This window comes from Aspergillus versicolor (genome assembly GCF_001890125.1).
Source record: "Aspergillus versicolor CBS 583.65 unplaced genomic scaffold ASPVEscaffold_16, whole genome shotgun sequence".
NCBI lineage: Eukaryota > Fungi > Ascomycota > Eurotiomycetes > Eurotiales > Aspergillaceae > Aspergillus > Aspergillus versicolor.
In genome coordinates this window covers 1-27,979 of record NW_024467539.1, presented here as the reverse complement: position 1 = coordinate 27,979, position 27,979 = coordinate 1, and the positions used below count along the sequence as shown (strand labels likewise).

Genomic DNA, 27,979 nt, shown 5'->3' with positions numbered 1-27,979 from the left:
AACGACCAGAAGTCGACCAAAAGCGGTTGGTAATCTCCACTGTGCCATGCCACGTCTCCTGTATCGTCGGTGTAGGGTAAACCCGATGGTTCATCAACGTATGTATCTTATAGAAAGTGGAAGTTTATTTTTACTAGCGGTCACTATATGCAGTTTAACCTCACTGTTTTCCAGCGTGATTTCTAGCCGCGCGAAGCTGGTTGCAAAATCCCTGTCTTTGCCATCAGGCCAGTTTCGGTAGTGGCTGGCTGAATGGCGTGGAAGCCTAGATGGTCTATCAGCCAAGCGCTCTACTTGGAGGATCAGAGATCAGCTTACCATAGTGCTGGCTCTCGGACCACCAGCTCTTCGAGATTTGCAGACCTGCCGCCGAGCACATCTCCTCAATGTCGCTCAGTAGCCATTTCCCACTGGTGATGGCCAGGATTCGGTCCTCGAGATTTTGGACGCAACCGTCCACAAGGAGGCGCTTATCATGGGTAGGCACATAATATATATACAGCGTATGGTCCCTCAATTCATAGTGCGCATGTGCACTCCACTTCCGCAAATCGAAGACTTTGCTGCCAAGGTACTTGTTGGCAGTCCGTAGTCCATGCATGATAAGCGTCTCGAGTGGCGAACCTGGTGAAAGATCATAGCAGGCGCCCATCTTGTCCAAGTCCTGGCACGAATCAAGCCCCAGAAAGAACTGACATGGGAGGTGGCGCAATCCACAACTGCGTACGAAACCGTCGAGGAGAGCCCCTGCCTCAGTGCGGGAGTAGTTGGCAAGGCTGTTGCCTACCCAGAGGACGGTCACACCTTGTGCTTTAACTGCTTCAGGAACGCCAGTATCACCAGCATCGGTAGCCAGCCACTGCATGCCATCCTCATAGGAACCAAGTAGGCCATGCACCTGAACATACCTTGACTGGCGGAAGACTTGGCTCAGACGACGTAACCCTCGGGTGAGATCGCGCTCAGAGATGTCTAATGCATAGTATGTGATCGGCCGCTGGCAGCGTTCAAATGCAGACAAGAGGACGCGTGTTTTTGTGAGGTCCCTGGTGAGTTGCCCGATATGAGGACGTGACATATAGATGGGAGAGTTGGATTTTCTCTGTCAGGGATTAAGCTTAGTGCATGCACTTACCCACATCCTAGCTCCAGTAGAAGGCTTCCAGGTTTCACCTGCCGGGCCATCTCGTCTGCCCATCGGGTCAGGATGGCGAGTTCTTCATGGAAGGGGTAGTAGGTTGGTTGTTGAGTGAGGTTCTCGAATAGACTCGGTCCGGTATCGTCCCATATGAGCATTGATGGGAGGACCGGCTCCGCCTGCTTCAAGCTTAAAACAATCTGGGCTCGCATATCGGGCTCGATGGCGTTCGTAGGAGATCGAATGTCATCAATGGCTGGGACGTTGCAGCCGCCTAGCGAGCAATTCTGAGAGACCGTCATTGTCACAGGATAGACGGATAATCAAGCAGTGGCAGCAAGAGAGAAGCAGGAGACCTGGAGGATGTCAGACAATGGTTTCCAACTCGAGCTTTATACACAGAGACAGCGGCAATACTTGCTTCCATTATTGCCTACCGTTCGATCTCATTGACTTCGATATTTCTCTGCCACTCATTATCCATCAGTGACATATCTTAATGACCAGTATCATTCAGTCTCTCGGTGTTACACGGGGCTGACGTGGACGAATGTGGTCCGACCTTGGGCTCGGACCTCTCAGAAGCGTAATATTCTGCAGTAAGTATTCCTCCTGGATGGATGCAAAAAGCAAAGAGAAGGCGTGGATTGTGCTGTGTCATTGTATCTGCCACATCTCAATTCCAAATTCCTGAGCTGGCACAATGTTACCTTGGCCAGCTTATTTATCCCGCCACCAGAAACCAGACAAGGACAGGAGAGAATGAGAAAAAAAAATCAATGAAATAAAATAACAACGGAGTCACAGACAGACATAAGGTGAGATCAAGGAAAGTCAGTGAATTTGCGGACCATGCAGTTGACAATCTAATACAGAGCAGCCTACCATGACCATTAACAACACCGGCCTAGACGCCAGAGGGACCGAAGATGTTTGCAGCAAAGCTCTCAGTCAATTCGACCTACCGCTCGAAGATTTTCCCAACGAAATCGCCTGGTGCCTGCATGAACTGATCGAGCAGCAATGTCGGGCTCATCCCGATACTGAAGCTGTCTGTGCCTGGGATGGAAGCTTCACCTACTCGCAGCTCCTGGCGCACGCCGCGCGGCTCGCTACCGTGCTTCAAGCCCATGGGGTAGGGCCCGACAAATTCGTTCCAATAATGATGGAGAAATCGCGCTGGGCAGTAGTAGCTATGTTGGCGGTACTACAGGCTGGGGGAGCATTGGTTCTCCTAGACCCTGGGCAGCCACAAAAGCGTCTACATTTTATCTGCGCCAAAACTGAAGCTCGGATTGTGATCTCTTCGCCGCAGCAAGAGGCTGCTGCACAGGAGCTGGTTCCGGAGGTGGTCACTATCGACGAGAAGTTCGAACTGTCAAAAGGCATTAAATCGCCAGGTGTAACCCAAAATAGGATACACCCGCAGCATGCGGCCTATGCAGTCTTCACTTCCGGAAGCACAGGGTTGCCAAAAGGGGTAGTGATAGAACATCAGTCGATTGCAGCATCGGTAATAGCGCATGGCAGGGCTCTTCACTTGAACTCCGCGTCACGCGTTCTGCAATTCGCTGCATGCACCTTCGATGCCTGCCTGGTCGAGACAGTAACGGCGTTGGCGTACGGAGGATGTATATGCATTCCATCTGATGTTGACCGCGAGACAAATCTCGCGGTCGCTGCCAGGCGACTAGAGGTCAACTGGGCCCTGTTGACACCCTCCACGGCCCGCTTGATTGCCCCCGACGAGGTGCCATCTTTAAAGACCTTGGTTCTTGGAGGGGAGGCACCTAGACAAGATGATCTGGCCCGATGGAAACCGCACGTGCGGCTTATGAACGCTTTTGGGCCGGCCGAATGTGCAATTATAACATCTGTCCACGAATACCAGTCTGCGACTGACACCCCGGCCAAAATTGGACGCCCGACGGGGAGCCGCTGCTGGATTGTAGAAGAAGACAACCTAGAAATGCTCGCCGACATTGAGGCAGTAGGCGAGCTGGTAGTTGAAGGACCTATTGTTGGACGAGGATATCTCGACGACCCTAAAGCGACGGCCGCCGCCTTCATCGACCGGCCAACGTGGCTACAGGAGCGCTTCCCAGGGGCGATGCCGCGGATATATCGCACAGGGGACCTAGCCAGGTATCATGCCGATGGGTCAATTGAGTACATGGGCAGAAAGGACAGCCAGGTGAAAATTGCTGGGCAGCGACTGGAGCTGCTAGAAATAGAGCATCACCTGCGGCAGTGCTTATCCACTACGACAAAGGATGTCGCCGTAGAGTTAGTCTCGCCCCTTGACGACGAGGATTCGCCCATTCTGGTGGCATTCGCGCTGCTCAAGACCGTTCTTGACGAGGCGAGCAAACGTGCCTTTCAGGACGAGTTTACGGCGGCCCAGCTGCAGCTCCAGCAGCAGCTGCCCAGGTACATGATCCCCCGAGCTCATCTGATTCTAACCGCTATGCCTTTGAATGCTAGTGGCAAGCTCGACCGCCGACGCCTGCGGGAAATTGGCGGCTCCAACAACCGCCGTGAGCTGCTCCAAAGATGCAGGACCAAAGAATCAGGCAAACGAGCCCCTTCCAGTGCGCTCCAGATAGCCATGCAGCAATTGTGGGCCGAGGTGCTCCATATGGTAGTTGATGACATATCTCTGGAGGACAACTTTTGGTCTCTGGGAGGGAGTTCAATTCGAGCCATGAAGTTGGCTGCGGCGGCCCGCCAGCTGGGGCACAAGGTGGCGATGCAAGATATCTGGGGCAGCGAGACGCTCGAGGATATGGCGTCGGCGATGGGCAGTGATACTGCGTGTACAGGGCCATCTCGATCAGAGCCGACATCTGTCACGCCATTCTCTCTTGTCGAACGCAAGGAAATCATTCCTGCGCTGCAAGCACAGTGTTCCCTGCACTCACCGGCTGAGGTCGAGGACATCTACCCTTGCACTCCTCTACAAGAGGGTCTGTTCTCATTGTCGAGCGAGCGTCCAACGACTTATACTATCCAGAAAGAATACAAATTGGACCAGGGCATTGATATCCAGCGGTTTCAGGCGGCGTGGGCTGCCACCATCATAGCTAATCCTATTCTACGCACACGTATTGTGCAGGCCGAGGATGGCCGACTCTATCAGGCAGTGATACGTGGCGACGCAATTGCATGGGAGACGCGAGCACCTGAACATGGTACCTGGGGAGTTGGACAGCCTCTCCTGAAGCTTGCCCTAAGTCCTCGTCCAGCCGAAGGGGGTGTCAACCACAACTTCACGCTCGTTATGCACCACTCCTTGACTGATGGTTGGGCGTTGCCTTTGATCCTACACCAAGTCGCGATAGCGTACCAAGGAGAGTCTCTGATCTCCCGCCCATTCAGTTCATTTATCCAACATACCCTCGCTGCCCGGACAGGGGAGTGTATAGATTTTTGGAACGAGCAGCTAGCTAATTTGGAAGCAACCCCGTTTCCCAAACTGCCCGCACCGGATTACAGGCCCATACCCAGCGCCAGCACGGTGCACACAATCGAGCTGCACAAGAACGGACTCACTGATAATGAACACGTCACGCTGTCCACACGTGTGCGACTGGCTTGGGCGATCCTGATCTCGCAATATACCAATAGCCCCGACCTTGTGTTCGGTGCCACGGCCAGCGGCCGCGGGGCTCCCATCCATGGTATTGAGAAGATGACGGGACCTACAATCGGAACAGTCCCCATTAGGGCAAGGCTAAACTGGGAGGAGACAGTCAACAGCAATTTAGCGGAGTTGCAGCGGCAGGTGATCCTCATGATGCCGTATGAGCAGCTGGGACTACAGCGAATTGCACGGCTGAGTTCTGATGCGGCGGCGGCGTGCCAGTTCCAAAGCCTCCTGGTTATTCAGCCAGAGAAAGAAGACGGAGAAGTCCCTGAGATGTTTGCTAGCTGTGGAGATAAGGCAAAGTCAGCCCTGGCCTTTGGCTCCTATGTCATTACGCTCCTCTGTCAGCCATCTGGCGACTCGGTTACCGTCGAGGCCGTCTACGACCCCCATGTCCTCCTGGAAGGTCAAGTACAACGCCTGCTGCACCAGCTCGAGCATACACTGTGCCAGATATACCGCGAACCACTCCTCGCGCTCAAGGAGTTGGACACAATGAGCCCACTTGACCTAGATAGCCTTCGTAAGTGGAACGGGGTTTTGCCACCACGAAGCGAGCGTTGCGCTCACGATCTCGTTGCTGATCAAGTGCGCTCACGACCCAATGCCGTCGCCGTCTGCGCATGGGATGGTGATTTGACCTATTCAGAGCTGGACGCATATGCTGTAACACTGGCTCGTAGCCTGCGCTCCCTCGGAGTGACTGCCAATGTCGTAGTGCCGCTCTTCTTTGGCAAGTCCCGGTGGACTAGCGTTGCCATACTGGCGGTCCTGAAGGCAGGGGGTGCCTTTACACTCCTTGATCCGTCTCACCCTGAGGCCCGGCTGCAAGTCATCTGCCGTCAGGTTCAGGCTCCACTGATCATGACCTCCAAACTTCATGCGGTTACTGCGGAGAGCCTTGGCCCACCGGTGGTCGTCCTCAATCCGGAGATGCTTGAGGACGGGAATGATGAGGAAGCGGACAGCAATGTTTCTCAGATCACCTGGTCTGAACCCAGCTGTGATGATCCCATGTATGTCGTCTTTACATCGGGTTCAACTGGGGAGCCAAAGGGCGCGGTTATGTCTCATGCGGGGTGGTGCAGCGGCGCTGTAGCCACCTATTCAAGGCTAGGACTGGGGCCCTGCTCACGCGTGCTCCAGTTCTCTGCATATGCCTTTGATGTGAGTATAATAGACACCATGTTAACGCTAAGTACTGGAGGCTGCCTCTGCGTGCCATCCGACCACGATCGAAACAGCAATCTTGTTGGGGCTTTGACAGACCTTCGTGCAAATTGGGCGGCTTTGACGCCCTCGGTTGCACGCATCCTCAATCCAGAGAAAGCCCATACGCTTAAACACCTTGTTCTCGTCGGTGAGACACCAACAGCTGCGGACTTTCAACGCTGGTCCTCGCTATCCTCGGAAATCCAGGTAATGAATGGGTATGGCCCAGCCGAATGCGCTACCCTTGTGACACTTCAGTCACACGTTCCCCAAGTACACGACCCACGGCTTATTGGCCGTGCAGACAGCGCAGTAACCTGGGTGGTTGATAGCCAAGACCATGAGCGTCTTGCGCCCATCGGTGCTGTCGGAGAATTGCTGGTTGAGGGTCACACTGTCAGTCAGGGATACTGGAAGGACCCTAAAAAAACGGCTGCTGCATTTATCGAGCAACCTCGGTGGCTACAGCAGTTCCGGAAAGCGACTTGCCGCGTTTATAAAACCGGGGACCTCGTGCAATATCTCCACGACGGTTCACTGCGGTACGTGGGACGGAAGGACACGCAGGTTAAGGTTAGAGGCCAGCGCGTAGAACTCGGAGAAGTGGAAGTACGCGTCAAAGAATGCTTTGCTGGTGTTGATAATGCAGTCGCCGATATTGTACCGCCCGCTCTTGGTCGACAGCCCTTACTGGCGGCCTGGATCGTCATCTCAAAGCCACAAGGAGAACAGGAGGACTGCGAGGAGTCGACAGAGCAAAGTCCCATAGTCCTGGCTCGACATGGAGTGGAATTCCACGGGATGGTCAATAAAGCCCTGCGTCGGTTGGAAAAAGTGGTGCCTGGCTCCATGATTCCCGATATCTTCATCCCCGTCGACGCAATTCCTCTCACCCTGACAGGCAAAGTCAACCGGCGCCTACTGTGCTCGTGGGCCGCTGGGCTGTCGTCAGACACCTTGTCTGCGCTACGACTGGAGCAAACGCAGCAACGACGGCCTCCTGTAACCTTCCTCCAACAGCGGGTGCAAGCCCTGTATGCCGAGGTCCTGCAGGTGTCCCCGGAGGAGGTTGGGCTAGATGACCATTTCTTCCGCCGCGGAGGGGACTCGGTCCTTGCAATGAGACTGGTTGCCCTCGCGCGAGAGGGCGGGCTATCGCTCACAGTCGCAGATGTTTTCCGTCGACCCCGACTTGTTGATCTTGCCGACGACAAGCTTGTTGTGCCAGCCACAAGGACCGTGGAGCACCAGACACCCGGGGCTTTTACTTCGCTCCCGTCAGCGGAAGTCAAGGAGGAGATCATCACTGCCGTCGTAGAGCGTGGCCAGATCCGTCGAAACGAGATTGAGGATATATATCCTTGCACGCCAATGCAAGATGGGCTCATGGCTCTGGCGATGAGAAGTCCCGGCCAGTATATAGCAACTTGGGAGTATACCTTGCGAGAAGACCTTGATTTACAGAAGCTCCAACAAGCATTTACCCTCGCTGTGGAAGCCAATCCGATTCTACGCACACGCATCACACATTGCCATCCTCACGGTAATTTGCAGGTCGTCATTCGCGACAAGCCTGAGATGATCCCTCTCTACCAGACGGACGGAGAGTTCGAGCAGGACAAAAGTCTCCATGCAGCGCAGATGGGGCTTGAGACCAGTCTCTGGCGAGCAGGGATAATCGCGAGTGGACCGAAACGCCGTCTAGTCTTGACTATCCATCACGTCCTGTATGACGGCGAGTCGCTACCCCTGATCTGGGACCAAGTCTGTGCGGCGTATGAATCTACCGACGTTCGTCCACTGCCCGTGTGTCCGTTTGCGCCTTTCACACGCTATATCGCTGAATCATACGGGGATTCGCAGTTCTGGCAGTCCCAGTTGCAGAACCTGGAGGCCCCAGCGTTTCCTACACTGCCCTCCTCGAACTATATAACACAGCCCGACGCAGCAATCCACCACCACATCACTTCTCTTCCAGCCACCAATCGCGAATACACACTGTCGACTACACTGAACCTTGCCTGGGCCATCCTGCTCTCCCAATACACAGACTCTGATGATGTGGTCTTTGGTCTTACGGTCAACGGCCGCAGTGCACCACTATCCGGGATCGAGGGTCTGACTGGTCCTACAGTGGCCACTGTCCCGTTTCGCGTGCGTGTGATAGGTACGCGGTCGGTCGAAGACCAACTTGATGAGGTGCAAAGGCAAATCACGGCCATGACACCCTATGAACAGTTTGGCCTGCAGAACATTCGAAAGCTGAGTGAAGATGCCGCTCGGGCTTGTGATTTCCAGACCCATTTCGCCGTGCAACCCGCCACGACAAATCTACCCAACTCGCTGTTTACCCATGTTCAGTCTAGAGATTCAAACTACCAAAACTTCTCCCCTTACGCATTCGTCTTCGTCTGCGAGCTGGCAGGGGGCGGAGTGTGCGCTGAACGCCACGGAGGGACATCGATTGAGATCAACGCCAGCTACGACTCGAACGTTGTACCAACACCACAGGCCCAGCGCATGGTCGAGCAGTTCGAGCACATCCTCAGGCAGCTAGTGGGTGGGTTTGGCCAACGGATCCAGGACATCTCAGCGCTCAGTCCGCGAGATAGGCATCAGCTCAACCGGTGGAATGCTGCCCTCCCGGAGTCGCATGATCGAGTGCTGCATGAATTGATCCTTAGCCATGCCAAAAGCCATCCTCATAGTCCGGCAATTTCTGCCTGGGACGGCCAATTCAACTACCAGCAGCTAGAAATAGCATCGATCCGACTGGCCAGGCAACTGCGCCGGCGAGGCGTGGAGGAAGGGTCCATTGTTCCCATCTGTTTCGAGAAGTCCAAATGGGGGATTGTGACAATGCTGGCCGTGCTCTCCATCGGGGCCGCTCTAGTTTGTATTGACCCAAAGTACCCTCACGAGCGCCTGCGCAGCATCCTCAGCCAAGTGGACGCATCGATCATAATCGTGTCGCCTGGACTAGAAGAGAAGCTCGAAGCACACCGCGGCCGGGCCAGTGTGCTGACCAGCCCGCGGGATTTCACAGCCGGCGACGACTGTGACATAGCTCAAGGTCGACATATCTGGACTCAGGATGCAACAAAGTGCGCCTTTATCATTTTTACATCCGGCTCCACTGGCCAGCCCAAGGGTATCGTGATGGAGCACCGCCATATGGCCACCAGCATCCGGGACCACACGGCCGCTCTGGGCCTCACACCAACTCAAAGAGTACTCCATTTTGCGTCGTACGCATTCGATGCCAGCCTCTATGAGATCTTCTCTTCCTTGGTCAACGGCGGATGTTTGTGTATCCCTTCGGAGGACCAACGCCTGAGCACGCTGGAAGAATTTGTCGTTGCCCATAACGTTAACTGGGCTCTTCTAACGCCTTCCATGTTGGCTCTCGTCGACCCTCATCGTGTCCCATGCCTCCAGACAGTGGTCGCTGGCGGCGAGGCCCTGACGCGACATGTTGTTGAGCGCTGGGGATCCAGAGTATCTCTGATCAATGCGTACGGACCTGGGGAGACGACCATATGTGCCGCTGGCCATGTCGCACCGGCGAAGTGGAAGACAGGGGTCATAGGGCCTCTAATGGGTGGTATAGGCTGGGTAACGCTTGCTTCCAATCCTGACCGTCTCGCACCGCTGGGGGCAGTCGGGGAGCTGCTGATCGAAGGGCCGGTGGTCACCAGTGGCTACTTCAATCAGCCAGACCTTACGGCAAGAGGATATATCGGTGCTCCAGCCTGGCTGGTACAATATCGCAAAGGCAAGCCCGGCCGGGTGTTTCGGTCTGGCGATTTAGTCGAGCTCACAGCAGATGGATGGATCCGATTCATTGGCCGCAAGGACACGCAGGTCAAGCTGCGCGGGCAGCGGATTGAGCTGGCAGAGGTGGAATACCACGTCCGGCGCTGCTTCGAGTGCCTAGACGTGGTGGTAGAAAGTGTTGCGCTACCTGGGGCCGATACATCCTCAGCTCTGGTGGCTTTCATTATGGGGTTCAGTGGTCAAAGCGACTCAGAGATAGCGATGGACAGCTCCTCCACTGTCTTTGATAGCCCGACAATGGACTTTGTCCGTGCAGCCCAGACCGCCGAGGACTTGCTGCGCAATGCTGCTCCGGCATATATGGTTCCATCGCTGTTCCTCCCATTGCGGCAGTTCCCCCAGACGACAGGAGGGAAGATCGATCGCCGTCGCCTGCGCCACGAGGTGTCCTTGTTGTCACCGGCTGCGATTGCGACTTACCATCAGGCCTCTGTTCACCTGGAGCACCGCCAGCCCACGACGGAGCTGCAGACTACTATCCAAACAGTGTGGGCCCATGTTCTCAATCGCCCTTACACAGAGCTTGGTGTTGATGCCAATTTCTTCCACCTTGGGGGTGACTCAATCAGTGCAATGCAGTTAGTCTCGCAACTAAACAGCCACGGCGTCCGGACCACAGTCGCAGCCATCTTCGACCATCCCACTATCGCACGCCTGGCAGAAGCGATAACATTATCATCTGCTCTTAGCCAGAATCAGAGACTCCACCATCAGGTGCAACGCGAGCCGGACGAAGAGCAATATGACGTGGCCTTTGCGCTTAGTCCCATACAGCAGATGTTCCTGGACCGGGTACCTGCACACCACCAGCACTTCAACCAGAGCTTCGTGTTGGCTCTCAAAGACCCAATTGATGTGGACACCATTGAATGGGCGGTCGAAACTCTCGTTCAACACCACTCGATGCTCCGCGCGAGGTTTGACCGACAGGGCTGCGGAGCCTGGAGGCAGGTCATCAAGTCTGATACCGCCGGCAGTTACAGGTTCAAGCAGCATCGCAACGTCACCCATGATGCCGTCCGACAGATCTTCCTGCAATCTCAGGAATCCCTCAATATTCAGACTGGGCCGTTAGTGGCTGCTGATGCCATGGCTCTCCGTGACGGCGGGCAATATCTCTCGCTGGTGGTTCACCATCTGGTCGTGGACATTGTTTCCTGGCAGATTATTCTCGACAACCTCGCAGGATTGCTAGTCACGCGCAGTATTCCACCGCCAGTATCCGTGTCGTTCCAGCGCTATTGCCAGATGCAAAGCGAGGAGGCTACTTGCGACGGGTCATGGCCACTGTCGTTGCCCCCGCCAGAAATGGGTTACTGGGGACTGGAAGACGAATCCAACCAGCACGGCAGCACGGCCCAGAGCGAGTTTACTCTCAGCCGTGAGGATACAGCTGTGCTTCTGGGCTGTGCCAATGGGGCGTTTCAAACCAGGCCCGTCGAGCTTCTTCATGCCGCCCTGGCATACTCGTTCGCACAAACATTCAGCGACCGGAAACCGGCGGTGATATTCAGCGAGGGCCATGGACGTGACAGCCTGGGGAAGCAAGTAGATGTCACTGACACCGTGGGCTGGTTTACAAACATATGGCCCCTGGACCTCAACATTGATCCCCAATCAGATACTCTGCTCGATTCCGTGCGGCGGATCAAGGACAGGCGCCGCGAGGTGGAGGCAGAATCCCGCCAGTTCCTTGCAAGACACCACCAGGCGATGCTTGACACCGGTCTGGAGATCATGTTCAACTACAGTGGAGCATCAGGGCACGGCGAGCACGCGGAGTCGATCCTGCACCCAGTTAGCCTGACCGACAAGGTCTTGTCGTCCTCAGATATTGGGCCCAAAGTATCCCGCTTTGCCATTTTCGACGTGCTGGCCGGCGTATTCGACTCGCAGCTTTCGTTCGACTTTATTTACCCTTCCAATATGGCCCGGGAGCAGGATGCCCGTATCTGGGTGGATACATGTAGGGCGGTTCTGTGTGACTTGGCCCAGCAGTTGCCAGCGCTGCCACGACAACTAACTCGGTCTGATCTGCCGTTGATGTCTCTCACAGAAGGTCAATATCAGGACTTCATCCGGAACACTGTAAATCCCCTCCAGGATGGTACGCTTCGCGTCGTAGACGCCTACCCGGTCTCGCCCATCCAGGAGGGCATGTTGCTGAGCCAGGCAAAAGATGCTGGCAGTTACTTGTCCTATCTGGCATGGACCATGCGTTCTCGCGATGGGAAGCCCATCGATGTCTCTCGCGCCATGCAGGCCTGGCAAGAGGTAGTTGACAAGCACAGCATTCTGCGCACGGTCTTCCGCGCGTCACCGTGCGGTGATGGCACGACGCATCAACTGGTACTGCAGGGCTGGCGTGCGACGGTGGTGGCGCTGCCTCCGTCCCCTCAGGACCCGTGGACTCGACTGAGATCACATCGTCGTTCGAGTTTCCCTCGAGCACACCCAGAGCATCGGCTGCTCTTTACTGAAGCGCCGGATGGTTCCGTGGCCTGTCTACTGGAAATTAGCCATACTCTGCTGGACGGTGGCTCTCGGCTTGTGCTTCTTCGCGACCTGGCGCGGGCGTACGAGCACAAGTTGGACCATACGCGGTGCCGAGCGTATCAAAAATATGTTGAGTATATACATCAGCAGGAGCAAGAGGAGGCCAGGGACTACTGGGACCGATACACTGCTGACATGGAACATTGCATCTTCCCAGCCATGAGCACCGCCTCCACTGCCACGGACAATATAAATATCGGCCATCGACACATGTGCATCGACAACATCCACGATTTGACTCGTTTCTGTCGGCAAAACGAGCTGACCGTGTCCTTGGTCTTGCAGCTCGCCTGGTCTCTTGTCCTACGGGCGTATTGCCGGACGGACGACACCTGCTTTGGCTACATGACGTCTGGGCGCGACACCCCCGTCCAGGGCATTCAGGATGCCGTCGGACCATTCCTCAATCTTCTCCCCTGTCGAGTCCACCTGGGAACTGACACTCCAATTCTCCGACTTCTCCGGCAGTGCCAGACGCAGTTCTCCCAGTCTCTGCAGTTTCAATACAGATCCCTGGCGGCCATCTTGCACCAGCATCAGCGGCATCCAGCGCGCCATGGTCCTTTATTCAATTCCATCCTGTCAATCCAAAAGGAAACGCCCAATATTTCTGGACCGAACTCCTCGTGCATCATCCAAGAAAAGGACGGAGGGAATCCCACCGAGGTAAGGTCCCTTTGGCAATTAGCAAGGTCAGCGCTAACAAGTAGTCTCACAGTATGATTTGGTTCTTTCCATTGGTGTATCAGACGAAATGCTGGACGTCACTCTAGACTACCGAGACACGACCTTGACTGATTCTGCAGCTGGGTTTGTCCTTGACGCACTCGCCCAGGCTGTCAGGGAAGTCGTCCGAGACCCCGGCCGGTCAGCGCGAGACATACCGCTCCTTGCGGGAAGCCCGTCAGAAAAGCTCGTCTGGGAGTGGAATTCGCCGGGTCCCACGGTCGTGCAGGAGGCTGTCACGGATATCGTTCTGGCGCAAAGCCGTGACCGACCACAAGCACCCGCCGTCTGCAGCTGGGACGGAGCACTGACATTCAGAGAGCTCGAGATTGTCGCACGCGCCCTCTGCCGGCGGTTGAGAACGCAATATAGGATCGGAAATGGACACTTTGTTCCCATTTTCGCCAGCAAGTCCCGCTGGGTTCCGGTTGCAATGCTCGCCGTTGCGCTGGCTGGAGCGGCATTTGTACCGCTGGATACCACGCACCCCATGTCTCGACTACGCGATATCTGTGCTAGTTGCGAGGCCCCGATTGTGCTCACCCTCGAGCAGCAGGTATCGGATGCCGAGCGGCTGGGTCCTGAAGTGGTCCCTATTGACGTCCATGTGCCGGATAGCCTTGATGGGCAAGATGGAGAGCCTGAAGTGACCCTTCATCCTTTTAACCCCCGGAAGCCCCTCTACATGATGTATACGTCCGGCTCAACAGGGACGCCCAAGGGGGTGATGATCGATCATCGTGCCTTGGCTTCAACCGCCAGCGGCTTTGCCAGTGCCATCCGGATCACTGCTTCCTCACGCGTTCTGCAATTTGGATCCCACGCCTTTGATAGCTGCATTGCCGAGATCCTCGTCACGCTGATGGTTGGCGGCTGCGTGTGCATTCCATCCGAGGACCAGAGACAGAACAATCTCGCGCAAGGGGCAGCCGACATGGAAGTCAACTGGGCATTTGCCACTGGCTCTCTGGCTCGCGTCCTGCAGCCGTCCGACTATCCGACGCTGCGCACCCTGGTATTAGGGGGCGAGCCGGTGACGAATAAAGAGATCCAACGGTGGGCGCCGGTGGTCGACGTCTTCATAGCATATGGACCGACAGAGTGCACGATCTTCAGCACCGGCCTCTCACGCCCCGTTACCCCTGACGCCAACGGCCGTGACATCGGGCGGCCATTTGGGTGTCAGGGGTGGGTGGTCGACCCGGCCAACGTCGATGTCCTGCTGCCCATCGGTGCTGTCGGCGAGCTGCTCATCCACGGACCCATCGTCGGCCTGGGATATCATAAACAGCCCGATCTGACAGCGCATGCTTTCATTGACGCGCCGGCCTGGCTAGGCGCCCAGTCCGATGCATCACAGAAGCTGTATCGAACGGGCGACCTTGTGAGGCTGACTGATCACGGTTCGTTCGAATTCATGCGGCGCAAAGATCACCAGGTCAAGCTGCGCGGGCAGCGGCTGGAGCTCGACGAGGTGGAGTATCACCTTCGACAGTGCTTTCCCGCTGCTGATGATGCCATTGTTGAGCTACACACGCCGGTGGACAGCCCGCAATCAGCGGCACTCGTCGCCTTCATCGTCCCCTCCACCGCACAGAAGAAGAGTGAGGGCAAGCTGGACATCGGAACAGGTCGAACACATCTGTTTGACACGCCGGATACTGCATTCCGAGAGGCAGTGGTATCGACGGTCTCCAGGCTGGACTGTCTCCTTCCTACTTACGCGGTCCCAACGGTATTCATCCCAGTCTCTCGTATTCCTCTCACCAAATCCGGCAAGACGGATCGCGGTTGCCTGCAAGAGGCTATACGAGCACTTTCGAGCACAGAGATGGATGTATTTACGGCGACGACCGGCGCGAAGACCCCCCCAGTAACAGAGGCTGAGCAGGAACTCGCAAAGCTCTTCGGGTCCCTCTTCAATATCAACCAGGTCTGGAGAGAGGATAACTTCTTCCGCCTGGGCGGGGACTCAATCCTTGCCATGCAATTGATTCCCCTTGCGCGTAGGGCGGGCCTTTCAATCACCACGGGCGATATCTTCAAGCACCCCCGCCTGTGCGACCTGGCAACAGCTTCGAGACCTATGGGCAGCAACGACCCAACCTCGACACTCCCAGTGCCTCCTTTCAGTCTGCCTCGTACGGAACTCGATCGTGATGCCCTGATAGAAAAGGCCGCCGAGGCCTGTGGCACCTGCCCCGGAGAGGTCGAAGATGTTTACCCCTGTACGGTGCTGCAAGAGGGGTTTATGGCTCTGACAGAACAGGCCCCCGGCCGTTTTGTGGCAACCTTTGAGTACCAACTCCATGATGGTGTCGACCTAAGCCGGTTCCAGTCGGCCTGGTGTGCGGCAACTGTTGCCAACCCCATCCTGCGTACGCGGATAGTTCAATTGGAGGAGTTGCGCGGTGCCCATCAAGTGGTCCTCCAGACGCCCACGTTGTTCCATACCTTTGAGGACCCCAATGCCCATCGCTTATATACTAAAGATCTCCCTCGAGAAATGATGCTGGGTACAGAGTTGGTCAATTTCTCTATGGTCCAGCAAGCGAAACACTGGATGTTTTACCTGACCATCCACCACGCCTTATATGATGGGGAGTCGATGGCATTGCTTTGGAGCCAAGTCCTCTCTGCGTACCGTGGGAACCCTCTCGCCCCGCGGCCCTTCAGTGGTTTTATTCAATATTGTTTAGGCGACCACAGTGCCGCCCAGTTTTGGCGCTCAGAGCTGGCCGGCCTTCGAGCCCCGGTGTGGCCGGCTCCTCCATCTCCTCGATACACGCCCACCCTGTCTTCGTCCCTCACGCGGCCAGTCCAGCTGGAGCATGTGATGGCAGAGTTCACGGCCTCCACATTGATCCATCTCTCCTGGGCTATTGTGATGTCTTGCTACACTGATTCCCAAGATGTGGTCTATGGACTCACCCTCAACGGCCGCAGCGCTCCCCTACCGGGCATTGAAGATATCGCAGGCCCGACCATAGCTACTATTCCCTTCCGGGTGCAGCTTGAGAGCCAGAATACTGTCAGAGCTGCTCTGGCTGCAGTCCAGGCCAAATCTGCCGCACTGTCCTCTGCCCAGCAGTTCGGCCTACACAACATCCGGCACTTGGGAGAGGACGCGGCTCGAGCTTGCGGCTTTCAGTGTCACCTAGTGATTCAATCTCAGACCGAACTGGAGAGTAATGAACTGTGCGAGCCAGTGGCCTCGGATAGCAAGGGCTATGCAGCATTTGGTGATCGCGCCCTGATGATCGTCTGTGACATTTCCAAAGCCCGCAACACGGCCAGCGTCCGAGTGACGGTCAATTATGACAGCCAGATCATTTCACAGGGACAAGCAGAGCGCCTGGCCTCCCAATTCTCGCATGTACTCCAGCAATTGCCTCTCGCTCTGGAGCTCCCGTTGGATCGGCTGGATTTATTGAGCGCCGATGACAAGCACCAACTCCAGCAATGGAACGACACCCTGCCCACGACTTCTGGGGGATCTCTACAAGACATGGTTCTTGCTGCTGCAGCTCAGCACCCAGATAAGCCCGCTATCTCGGCCTGGGATGGCGAGCTGTCCTTTTCGGAGCTGGACCGGCTGTCGGGCAACCTAGCCTGCGTGCTGCGAGACCATGGAGTCCACGCCGGCAGTGCGGTGCCTGTTTGCTTCCACCGCTCGAAGTGGGTGGTGGTGGCCATGCTAGGCGTGCTTCGCGCTGGGGGTGTCTGTATACCGCTGGACCCAGGCCATCCCCTGGATCGCATTCGAGCTATCTTACGCCAAACAGGGCCGCACATCGCACTGGTCTCTCCGACAACGCGCGGTGTGCTGGCCGACTGTGGTTTACCCGTCCTGAGTTTCCCTCTCGAGGAGGGCACACCTGAGGTAGTCACCCCAGCGCCACTTCGGCCTGTTGACACCCATGATTTAGCGTTTATCATGTTCACCTCCGGCAGTACCGGGCAGCCTAAGGGGATTCTGCTGGAGCATGGCAACCTCTGCACTAGCATCTCGCACCACAGCATCCCATGCAACATCACGGCCGAGACGCGTTTTCTTCACTTCTGCTCCCACGCCTTTGACGGGACCTTGCTTGACATTTTCACCGTCCTTTGCATGGGCGGGTGTGTTTGTATTCCGTCAGAACAGGATCGTATGAATGACCTGCCGGGATTCATTGCGCGCCACCGCGTCAACGCTGCGTTTCTTGTCCCCTCGCTGCTCAACCGACTAATGCAGCCGGAACTCGTTCCAAGCCTACGGACTATCCTAGTGGGCGGAGAAGACTTGACTCGCGATGTTGTTGAAAAATGGGCGTCCAAGGTGACCCTGATCAATATATACGGCCCCGCGGAAACAACCATAGTCTGTGCCGCGGCCCAGGTCTGCCCGGGCACATGGACCAGGGGCAATATTGGCCCTATCACTGGTGGTAAAGGATGGGTTACCACGCCCTCTGATCCCTCGCGCCTTGCTATGGTTGGCGCAGTGGGTGAGCTCCTGATTGAGGGGCCCATTGTTTCGCGCGGATACCTCAGTGACCCTGCGAAGACTGCAGATAGCTATCTTACAACGCCTTCCTGGTTGGTTCAATTCCGCGGTAACGATGTGCCAGGCCGGCTCTATCGCACCGGCGACCTGGTTGCGTACATGCCAGACGGGTCCATCCGGTTCGTGGGCCGCAAGGGCACCCAGGTCAAGATGCGTGGCCAGCGCGTGGAGCTGTCTGAAGTCGAGCACCACCTGCGTCTGTGTTTCCCCCAGGCCAGTGAGGTAATCGCTGAGACTGTCATGCGTGACGGTTCTGCAGGAGTTGCTGCTCCTAGCCTGATAGCTATGATCGGGCTTCCTCGTGGCACTGGGACTGGCTCCGACGGCGACCAAGGCGTCTTTCTCCCCCCGGATGCTCACTTCCTGGAGCAAGCCCGTGTTGCCACTGCCAGGCTGACGGATTCGTTGCCAGTCTACATGGTTCCAGCTCTGTTTCTCCCACTGGCTCGGGCGCCGCGGACAATGAGCGGCAAGGTCGACCGTCGCCGGCTGCGCGAGCTGGCTGCTGCTGCGTCTCTGCAGCAGAGGCAGTCCATCGACGTCAAGGAGCTCCCTCGCACCCGGCAAGAAGAACTTCTCGTCGAGCTCTGGGCCGTTGCATTGCAGATACCCCGCAGCGAAATCGGCACCAATGATAACTTCTTTCAACTCGGTGGCGATTCTATTACAGCAATGAAGCTTGCCAGTCTTGCTCGCCGCCGCGGTGTCTGCCTATCCACGGTCCAAATTTCCAACAGCCCAGTCCTCGCTGACCAAGCAGCCAAAATGAACGAGCGACAGGATCTGACAAATGCCGAAGAGCCCTATCACGCTGGTTCGCTTCTCGGTGTTGACAACATAGGACATTTCCTTGCGGAGGCCCAGGGCACGCCACACACGCCCTGGCCATTGCATGCCGAACAAGTGGAAGATATCCTCCCAATCACCGAGTTCCAGCACATGTTTCTGGATAACAACCTTTTCCATTATATCTGTCTCTCTATTCCCCAGACGATTAGCCCTAGTCAGATTGAAGCTGCTTGCGCTAGGCTGGTCCACCATCATGCCATGCTCCGTACAGTCTTCGTTCACCATGACGGCCTCCCTCGCGCAGTGGTTCTTCGCCAGCTCAACATTCAACTGTCCCAGCTTGATTGTTCTGCTATCGACCTCGACTCCTTCGCGGATTCAATCTGCGCACAGGACTACGCCACCGGCACGTCGGATGGACTAGCGTGCTTCAAGCCCTTCCTCGTCATATCATCAGAGGCGGACAAGTCGCATATGCTGATTCTGCGTACCACGCATGCTCACTATGATGGGTACTCCTTCCCACTGGTTCTAGACGACCTGGTAGCGGCCTGTGAGAACCGCCCCCTTCGTCCGCAAATCCCTCCATACCCGGTCTACTTGCGTTATCGTGACCGTCAAAAGACTCAACCGGCCTTCGGATTCTGGCGTGAGTATCTCCACGGTGCACAAATGCCAGACCTCGATAATATGCTGAGGCAGATATTGAACACGGGCAGTGGTCCATGCCCCACTCCTTGTAGCGTCTCCTCGCAGGGGGAGCCAAATCGAGGCTTCAAGATCACCCGGCGGCGCGATATTCCGCTACTCTCCCCACCAGACGGCATCACTACGGCCTCCATGGCTAAAGCCGCCTGGGCGTTGGTTCTGGCGCGGGTCACTCAGTGCCGCGATCTCGTCTTTGGCCATACACTTAACGGCCGCGATGCACCGATGCCGAATGTCGACGCCGTCATCGGACCCTGCGTGACCCTCTCCCCCCTGCGCATCATCCTCCCTCCACCTAGCCAGAACAAAATTTCTGCTTCGGACCTCCTACACCACGTGCAGACCCAGTACGCCCGCGCAATGGCCTTTGCCCACCTGGATTTCCAGCACATCCGCCAGCATGCCACCAGCTGGGATCCAGCCACACAGTTCAACAGCGTGGTGACGCATCATAATAACGCCACGCAGTCCCAGACCATTTTTCCAACCGTCTCGCTGGCCGGTCAAGATTGTCCCTCGCGCGTGGAGAATTATGGCGTGCCTCCACATCTCCATGTTGACACCCTACCCTTGCCGCATGCAGTTCATGTATCCATCGTAGGGCCTAGCTCCCGGGTCTCAGTTAATGGCGTGGAGTATCTACTTGATGCGTTCTGCGAGGCTTTGCAAGAGCTCAATCAGGGTGGGCAGATTACTATTTAGGACGTTTGATTGCTATGTCTTGCTTGTGTTATTTACCTGGAATATTAATTAATTTGTGTCGGATGATCGCGGTAACTTGCTGTATATACCACACTTCTCGCTAGTCATTCTGAATTGTTTTTGCCATTCATTTTACTGGCCATCTTCAACTGTCTACGCCAGGCCTCGCGCCGTAGGACAAAAAGATCGGCAAATCGCCACAGCCAGTTTCCTGGTTTATATTCCAACAGCCTAGCAACTCCTGGGCTTTCGTCTTGCTTCTATAGATATTCAAGTCCAGTAAATTACGCTGCCGAGGTCTGCTCAATTGCGTGGGACTCTCGGTAGCCTAGAGCCTCCTTCTGCGTTGCGTGTTTCCTCCGTACTGTAGACTCCACCCTATATAACAAGTACAGTAGATATTAGCTGCTGTCCCTCAGGCCGACCATGGCCCTTCTGTGGGCGAAGTACTTGGATGCTGCAGTCTTCTTCACTACTAGTGAGCCTATTTAAGAGACGAATAACATCATTCGCCACTCACACTACGCAGGTATAATGAAGCCACTGTATACCGATGTCCTTCCAAGCGGGGGGGCGCCGCAGTAATGGACGTGAAAATAGGGTCTACCATGGTGCCCGGCTCTGGCCGGGGCTTCGTATTTGTTTGTGCAATTATATATAACGCGCTTATTCTTATCAGTTGCCCACAAGCTTTTCTTGGCTGATAGAGATTGACATTGTTTACCAGGGTTTGTTGGTAATTGATGACTTCAGACTTGAAATTTGTATCGTGCTGTCATGGCTAATGTTATGCTGATAATACATTCTTTGTTGTCAAGTTTGTTTGTGCTGATGGAGAAAGTTTATATCGCGTGCGACATCGTTACCTATTGGACACCTCCACGATGCTTCCACTGCGACTGTTCGCTTTCACCTCTGGCTGCGAGTCAGAGTTAGATCTAGACGCATCTTCCTTGGATCTATTCCGATAGAAAAAGATGCTTAGGCTCGCGTTCCAGCGGTGCCATCGCTCGGACTGTCTTTGGAGTAGGTCTGTAATGGAGCACAGCTGTGAGTTTGACAGCACACCGAACAGAGCGACAGAGGAGTTCCTCACCATTCAGAATATATATAAGTTCCACCGGAATCGGGGCCCAAATGGTCAAAGCGGCGATCTGCCCAAACCCCCACTCATCATCCTCGAATTCATCCCTGGCCAGGCTGCGCAGGTGTCTTCGCTGCCGCCACATCATCACCACGCCAACCACCATACCCGCCGTCAAAAGTCCAATCAATAAGACCCAGAGCAGCATCAGGGCCTTAAAGGCTGACCTGTGCAGCACATTGTCCTGGAATTTCCCTTTCAGCGTCTGTAGCCAGAACGCAAGCGTGCCAGCCACTGCGAAAATCGCGGCAGTCCACCCCGGATACGGGACCGGGTTAATGACGCTGTAGTCCGTTGAGCTGTGTGCGCATCCATCAGATGCAAGCTGCCAGTTTTTCCTGCTGTCGCTACCTAGGTGGCTCTTGCCGAGGGCGACAGTGACGAGCACAAAGACGGCAAAATAGAGGATCACTCGCGCCGCCCAGCGCGATACTGGCTGGGTCACGACCAGACAGAAGAAGGTCACAAGGATGCTGTTGACTTGTAAGAAGGCCATGGCTTGCATCTCGGCAACTTCAAAGGTGGATGGGCTCTGTGACAGGTGTGCGAGCGTCGCGAGGGCAGAGGAACCCACGAAGAAGGCATTTGAGGAGAAAAAGTTGACTTGGATGTCTTTCAGGTCGCGGATGAACGCGCTCACTGGGCTGAAGGCGAGATAGAGGATGCGATAAACGGGGCCGACGAGGATGGTGAGCCCTGTTTGAATGCTGTATGCGTACATCATCTATGGTAAGTCCAGCAGTAAGCGATTAGGCCTGTTTCCATGTGGGCAATTTCTGTCCGGGGCTTACACCGATTCCTGAGAGATCAGGGTTTCCGACCCCGTATGTGAGCAGGCATAAGTTTTGGCAGTTTTGCACCTCCACAGTGATGTTCAGGCCGTTGTTGTGGGCATATTTGAAAAAGTCATCCATCGTGTTAAAGTCGCAGTTTCTGTCACCTTCTAACACTAACGTCTCTGTCGGTGTAGCGGATGTCACGCTCAAGGCTTGGGACGGGGCAACTCCCTGTGGAAGCGCGGCAGCATGCTGTAGATAGCACAGCACGCACGCCGCCACATAGTGCGAAAGCAGCAGCATGGCTTTTCAGAGTAAATCTAAGATGATCATGACTTTGCGCTGGAGACTGCCTGTTGTATAGGCTTAAATCCTGCAGTCTGGCCAAGCAACACTGCATCGGCCCGAGCAACCCAAGCAGGGCTGAGTTGAGTCAGTTGGCGGCTGAGCAAACGTTTTCCTCGCACTTCATCACACGGCGTAAGCAAGCTAAATTGGGGTAGGCACAGTGGAAGAAGTCAAGCGAGTGCATGGTTGAGATGGATCCCATCCAATACTAGGGCTGAGGCTTGGGCTTGGAGCGCGGTCCGGCCCCGCTAGCGTCGTGGACTTTGTCTGCTGCAGTGGCACATTATCACTGGAAAGTCCCATGGCAGCAGCGCTGCTTCCGGGTGAAATGAGGTTGGCTCATGGACTAATGCAGGCCTCGTTGCGACTCAGCTCGCCGCCCCATACCTGCTGTCCAGGCCCGCCAGCTGGCTCCTGTCTGTATGCACCGACCTTCTACTAGTTGCTTTTATCGGGCTGCTGGTCCTGTCGCGAATATCACCAACAACGTTAAAAAGTTAATTCACACGCTCCTCTTGAGTGCTCACCTGACGGCTGCTTACACTTTCCTGCGCAGCCGCAAGGATTACATTTCCAAGGGAGTCTTGGGCCCGGGGAGAGCTGAAGAGGGAGGACAGAGTTTTGACCAGGTCTTGCGGAAATATCGGGGTTGATGACATGCAGGACCCCAGCCACGCCTTTTGGCCCCCTGGCAAGGGTTGTTATATCATCGGTGATAGGTTGTAAGGGCAGAAGAGACCGCGCCGCGGTCTCTGGTGTGGTGCGAATGTGGGTGGGGAATACGAGAACAGGGAAATCTCGCTAGCCTTGTCTTCCAGCCGCAAATTGCGTCTTTGGGGCTCTCAAATCTTTCCTGGCCCGATCGATCAACAATACTAACGCCCCAGATGACAGTGCTGGGTCTGATATTCCGGGGGTGAATAGACGGATATCACAGGCCCAAAACACTGGGGATTGACCCTCGATGAGCAGCAGTTTTCCTGGAGAATCTTGCTGCATCTTCACATCGCCTGTGGCGCCCGCTTGGGGCATCCTGCCACCAATTAAAAGTGCAGCTACAGCGACAGTGGGTTGTCGGGGCCTTTCCCCTTTCTCAGAATAATCGAAGGGAGCGCTCACAGCCCACATTGCGACATTGGTCATTTGGGCCTGTTCTCCAATGGCCACCTGCTGGCCGACGTCCACAGAAGGCATGAGCGGCATCAGTTTAACCGAAAACACCGGAGAGAGCGAATCCTTTGGCACAGGAAAGAGGCTTTCCCGGAGGTTCACGAGAGCCAGCTGAAGACCCTGTGAAGGATTCGAATCCCAGCAGGCCCCACCAGAAGCCCTTCGTTTTGACCAAGGACACACACGGCCCATCATCTAGAGGGGCCGAGGACAGTTCTGAAATCAAACATGCCAGGGCCGGAAGTTGGCCATAAATCAAACCAGCCACCTACGGGCGAGGCTGCCCAGCTGATTGCGTTGTTTTGTTCGTCTTTATCCTGGCTCCGGTTTGTATCCCTCAAAGGGCGTCTGCAACACACAGTCGCGGACACAGGCTACCATAATGGGTGTAGATAGCAGCAACGAGAAGCCGTACCAGCAGCCTGCCCAGTCTTCCGAGGTAGATTCCGAGCCACAGAGCACGCCCAGCACTGGATACAAGCGGCATCCGGTGTACTCCCCCAGCGAATGGCTCCTAGAATCCATCAGTTCGATTCTGGCCTTGGGCCTCCTTATTGGTATCGCGATCATCTTCTGGTACATGGATAACAAGCCTCTCTCTGCCTGGCGGGGCCGTGTCTCTCTTAACGCGACAATTTCCATCCTAACAACTGCATGCACCACCGCCCTCATGCACGGAGTGAGCACATTCATAGCACAGTCAAAATGGCTTCACTTCAAGAACGGGCCTCGCAAGTTGGCGGAATTCGAAACATTCGATGGAGCAAGCCGCGGGGTCTGGGGATCTATTCTGATGCTTACCACAGTCAAGTGGAATTTAGCCACCATTGGGGCCTTTATCACTATCTTGCGACTTGCTTTCTCGCCCTTCGCACAGCAGGTCGTTCTAGTTGAGCAGCGCAATATTACCACCGCAGACAGCACCGCCACGTTCGGATACTCGTACAGCTACAGTCGGGATTTCCGGGGGTCGCTGGCAAACTCTGACATCAGTGGGTTTGGCAATTCCCTACGCAACAAGTAACAAAAGTAGCTAACATCTCGATGACTAGACAGCATCCCCCAGGACCCCGGTATGCAGTCCGCCGTCTTCCAGGGCTTGTATAGCATCGACACCCCAGAACAATTCCGCTGCCCTGGGACATGTCGCTGGACCAACTCATATATATCGCTCGGGTTCAAGACTGAGTGCCGCAATGTCAGCCAGACAGTCATACAATCGAGGAGCTGTTTCGACGACGAAGATGGTTGGGAGATATGCAACATGACGACGCCGGGCGGGCTCAGCCTTTCGACTCGCTACTCAGCGACCAGCGCGGTGACGACCTTCGCCTTAAATGCGACCTCGCTGCTGAATCCGCCGTCGGAGGGAGAGCTGCCCGATACATGGCCTGAGATCACGCGATTCGCAGTCTACAGAGCGACATCGGACCACAATTTCCTAGCAAACGACGTCAATATCACGGACTGCTCTCTCTTTCTCGCAGCATATGAGTACTCCGGTGCAAAGGCCAACGGCAGTGATTTCTCTGCGAGCAGGCGGGAGGTCGATTTCGGCGTAAAGAACCCCTGGACCTACGGGACCAACCCAGGAGCAATGATACTCGCGCGCATGTACACCAACGAGACGACGGATGGTAATTCCATAATCCCCGGCCTTGAAATCAGCTACGCTTTCATCTCTGCACTGGAGACATTCTTCATGTCCCCGGCAATTGTCTCCCAGTGGGTCGAGGGGAGTTATGACAATACCAACCTGGGTGTCGCTGCTGCTCTCTCCGGCGATGTGGACCTCAACGATCGGTTCCGTGGGATGGCGACCTCAATGACGAACTATCTGCGGTATGGTCCAAACCCGAGGACTGCATATGGAGAGAAAGTCGAGAGCGTTCCTTTTGTCTCCATCCGCTGGGCTTACTTTGTTGTTCCAATTCTCACGGAGGCGTTTGCAATTCTGTTTGCCATCTTGACTATTTTGAGTAATCGGAGAAGTCGCGGTATTCCCTTGTGGAAGTCGTCGACACTTGCTGTGCTGGCCTGTCAGGTCGAGGAAAGACTTGGGCTCCTAAAGGCTACGGATAAGGGTTTAATAGAAATCCAGGAAGAGGCTGAGAAGGCGAACGTACGACTACAATAATTCACAATGATGCCAATGCAAACACAAATGAGACATGGTGTCTTTACCGTGCCGGTAGAGACCGCAGCTAGTATTTCGAATAATTTCAATATCTAGGCGTCATTAACCTTGTCATAGGTAACGCAGTTATACCCAAGGGTATATCAGCTTTGTGAACGAACTTCAGTTGCATAAATGGACCAGACTATAGAATTGTCTACTATAACAATGGGACCGCAGTTATGGGTGCGGCATTTCATTCGCAGAGCCACACTGTCTTGGCCGGAAATGATCGACTGCGCGCCGAACCGAAGAAGCAAGGTTGCATTGACCCAAATTCCATCTGATTGTATGGATGGAATATACATAGATCGCTCTGCATATCCGGTCCGCGGCGCTTGTGTAACCCGACGGGAAGTCGAAACGTCACCCGAGCAGCCATTCTTCGTCAGATATGCCTGCTTGCGGAGATATTATCGGGCAACGCGGTTTTTAGCGTTTGGATTTCGATGGATGTCAAAATGCTGGGCTGGTCTAAAACCGAGTGTTTGATATCATCCTACAAACGGTTACGGCGTTCTGACGAGCAGCATGCCTCTTTTAGAAACTACCATACAAAGAGATCCGTACAGTCCTGAGCACTGGGACGATCAAGGCGCCACTTAGCTAGTACACTTAGTATGCTACGAGCTTCCGCTGCTTCCGATGGGGCAGTTGTCTGCATATTCCCCACCACGGTCGATCTATATAACAGATGAACTGCTCCATTGTAAGCTGCAATTTGTTCTCAACATTCACAGTTCCAGTTCTTCAATCTCAGACAAATATATCCTTTCTACTTTAGTTCAATACGCCATGGCTCCCAAAGGCAGAGTTATGAACGGCCCATACGGCGGAATGGGAGGCAGCTACTACAACGCAGAGCATGGATCCCACAAGATCAAGAAAATAAACGCCTGGGGCCGCAGCTATGCAGGATACGACGTATTGAATGGATTCCAGTTCACCTTTGACGACAACCACCAGGGTCCGCTTGTCGGCCACATCAACGAGAACGATGCAGGGGAATTCGAGTTTCGGGATGGCGAGAAGATCTCCTCCATGCATGTCCATGCTGGAGATGGTGAGGGCTTCGTCAATGGCTTCGAGTTCGACACGAACCAGCACCGCCATTTCGAAATCGGTGGGAAAGAGGGGAAAGATAATGACGTTCCTCATCTTGGCAATGGGGACTGGATTGCAGCTGAGGGAAGAGATCCTATTCATGGTGCTGACGCCGTTGTTGATAATATTGATATTTATTTCAGTACTTGAAGACAAGGGATTTGTAGGGAGCGGTATCATTTGGTCGTCACCTTTTTAAAGCCATACTCAAGTGGTTTGATATGGGATATATACTGACGCTGTACTCGATTTATCCCAGTGTTCTGTAATCTCAAAAGCTACCAGTACTGAATATATATTGCTCGATCTGCTCCATGCCCGTTATCCACGTACCGTATAATATTTACCGACCTCATCATGGTATCACCCGGTAAATATGATAGTCATTGAGCCACTACCGCAGTAGTACTGGATGGAGATTAACTATCGATATAGCGCGGCTTCAGATGCCGCGATGATAATTTTGGCGTCTAGTATTGGCGAGTAGGATTGGTTACAGTTCAGCCTCATAATCATATAAAATCAACCAGTCATATATTTTGCGGGCTCGAGACCAATTAAACACTGCATAATAGCCGTGGTTTATATACAGTCCCCTACTATACTACTAAACAGGTATATTCCGTATCCCGGTCAACACTTTCCTGGACTGTCTGGCCTGTTAGTCCTAGCGTAGACCTTGAGGTGATACAGGGACACAGTGCTGTAATGTAATTTGACCAGCTACGGGCTACTATCGCCCGGATACACCGACATTCGACAAATTGGGATGGTTGGTTTCTGTTCCGGTGGAAAGTATGCTATTCGCGCTGGGCTGAAGAGGAATATGACTGATGTCGAGGGCGACATGGGTCCCCTTGTTGATGCGATCATGCCGCTTCATCCGAGTCACTTGGATATCCCTGAGGATGCGGAGGAGCTCGTCACCCCTGTTTCATATGGATGAGGAGTGGAAGATAGCTGTGTGGACTTTAAGCAGATGGGTCTGGTGCAGGGTGTCCACGCGGAGGCTCAAAAGCCTAGGAAGGAGGTGCCGGAAAATGTCGCATCATGGGTATAAACCTGGTCGCCATGGCTTCGCCGTGGGAGGCAACCCGGATTGCCTACAGGAGAAGAAATGTCTCGTGGACTCAGTCACGCAGGTCCTGACCTGGCTTGGACGGTGGCTGTGATTCCTACACTTGAATTGTGCCTCGAGGATGAATGACGTGATTGATGCCGGTTCGTGTCTACCTAGGTTCCTAGTAGTCACTGGAGGAGTTGGTGCATCTATATGGTATGGCCAACATAAAACATGTCTAGCTTAGGGTTAGGGTTAGGGTTAGGGTTAGGGTTAGGGTTAGGGTTAGGGTTAGGGTTAGGGTTAGGGTTAGGGTTAGGGTTAGGGTTAGGGTTAGG

At 54.8% G+C, this 27,979-nt stretch overlaps 6 protein-coding genes across 6 annotated transcripts; 3 read left to right on the top strand and 3 right to left on the bottom strand.

Moving 5' to 3' along the window:
* Positions 1 to 11: 11 nt before the first annotated feature.
* On the bottom strand, positions 12 to 1,772 carry ASPVEDRAFT_401363 (uncharacterized protein). Its single transcript, XM_040812061.1, has 4 exons — positions 1,576 to 1,772; positions 1,136 to 1,494; positions 319 to 1,046; positions 12 to 265 (listed from the first exon to the last, which is right to left on the bottom strand). Exons 2-4 carry the CDS (start codon positions 1,438 to 1,440, stop codon positions 183 to 185), a joined length of 1,116 nt encoding a protein of 371 aa, XP_040674227.1. The 5' UTR covers positions 1,441 to 1,494; positions 1,576 to 1,772; the 3' UTR covers positions 12 to 182.
* ASPVEDRAFT_77120 (uncharacterized protein) lies at positions 1,655 to 20,023 on the top strand. Its single transcript, XM_040816379.1, has 3 exons — positions 1,655 to 1,956; positions 2,014 to 13,055; positions 13,108 to 20,023. The coding sequence occupies exons 2-3, from the start codon at positions 2,025 to 2,027 to the stop codon at positions 19,861 to 19,863; spliced, it is 17,787 nt and encodes a 5,928-aa protein (XP_040674226.1). The 5' UTR covers positions 1,655 to 1,956; positions 2,014 to 2,024; the 3' UTR covers positions 19,864 to 20,023.
* A 446-nt stretch (positions 20,024 to 20,469) lies between these two features.
* ASPVEDRAFT_66429 (uncharacterized protein) lies at positions 20,470 to 22,086 on the bottom strand (the record flags this gene model as incomplete). Its single annotated transcript, XM_040815882.1, has 3 exons — positions 20,470 to 20,895; positions 20,960 to 21,731; positions 21,799 to 22,086. The coding sequence occupies 3 exons, from the start codon at positions 22,084 to 22,086 to the stop codon at positions 20,726 to 20,728; spliced, it is 1,230 nt and encodes a 409-aa protein (XP_040674225.1). The 3' UTR covers positions 20,470 to 20,725.
* A 772-nt stretch (positions 22,087 to 22,858) lies between these two features.
* On the bottom strand, positions 22,859 to 23,904 carry ASPVEDRAFT_401343 (uncharacterized protein). The gene has a single exon (XM_040812059.1). The coding sequence runs from the start codon at positions 23,494 to 23,496 to the stop codon at positions 22,933 to 22,935; it is 564 nt and encodes a 187-aa protein (XP_040674224.1). The 5' UTR covers positions 23,497 to 23,904; the 3' UTR covers positions 22,859 to 22,932.
* Positions 23,591 to 25,525, top strand: ASPVEDRAFT_401328 (DUF3176 domain-containing protein). The gene is made up of 2 exons (XM_040812057.1): positions 23,591 to 24,293; positions 24,354 to 25,525. Exons 1-2 carry the CDS (start codon positions 23,684 to 23,686, stop codon positions 25,436 to 25,438), a joined length of 1,695 nt encoding a protein of 564 aa, XP_040674223.1. The 5' UTR covers positions 23,591 to 23,683; the 3' UTR covers positions 25,439 to 25,525.
* Positions 25,526 to 26,272: 747 nt separating this feature from the next.
* ASPVEDRAFT_34609 (uncharacterized protein) lies at positions 26,273 to 26,731 on the top strand (the record flags this gene model as incomplete). The annotated part of the gene is made up of 1 exon (XM_040810873.1): positions 26,273 to 26,731. The coding sequence occupies one exon, from the start codon at positions 26,273 to 26,275 to the stop codon at positions 26,729 to 26,731; it is 459 nt and encodes a 152-aa protein (XP_040674222.1).
* Positions 26,732 to 27,979: the final 1,248 nt, after the last annotated feature.

What these genes read in the sequence shown, in the direction of transcription:
- ASPVEDRAFT_401328 (XM_040812057.1), top strand. Translation starts at nt 23,684, where the DNA reads ATGGGTGTAGATAGCAGCAACGAGAAGCCGTACCAGCAGCCTGCCCAG. An exon ending in GCTGGCAAACTCTGACATCA is followed by an intron (nt 24,294 to 24,353) that starts GTGGGTTTGGCA and finishes CTCGATGACTAG; the next exon opens with ACAGCATCCCCCAGGACCCC.
- ASPVEDRAFT_401363 (XM_040812061.1), bottom strand. Translation starts at nt 1,440, where the DNA reads ATGACGGTCTCTCAGAATTGCTCGCTAGGCGGCTGCAACGTCCCAGCC. An exon ending in CTACTGGAGCTAGGATGTGG is followed by an intron (nt 1,047 to 1,135) that starts GTAAGTGCATGC and finishes GCAACTCACCAG; the next exon opens with GGACCTCACAAAAACACGCG. An exon ending in GTCCGAGAGCCAGCACTATG is followed by an intron (nt 266 to 318) that starts GTAAGCTGATCT and finishes TAGACCATCTAG; the next exon opens with GCTTCCACGCCATTCAGCCA.
- ASPVEDRAFT_77120 (XM_040816379.1), top strand. Translation starts at nt 2,025, where the DNA reads ATGACCATTAACAACACCGGCCTAGACGCCAGAGGGACCGAAGATGTT. An exon ending in ACGGAGGGAATCCCACCGAG is followed by an intron (nt 13,056 to 13,107) that starts GTAAGGTCCCTT and finishes GTAGTCTCACAG; the next exon opens with TATGATTTGGTTCTTTCCAT.
- ASPVEDRAFT_401343 (XM_040812059.1), bottom strand. Translation starts at nt 23,496, where the DNA reads ATGATGGGCCGTGTGTGTCCTTGGTCAAAACGAAGGGCTTCTGGTGGG.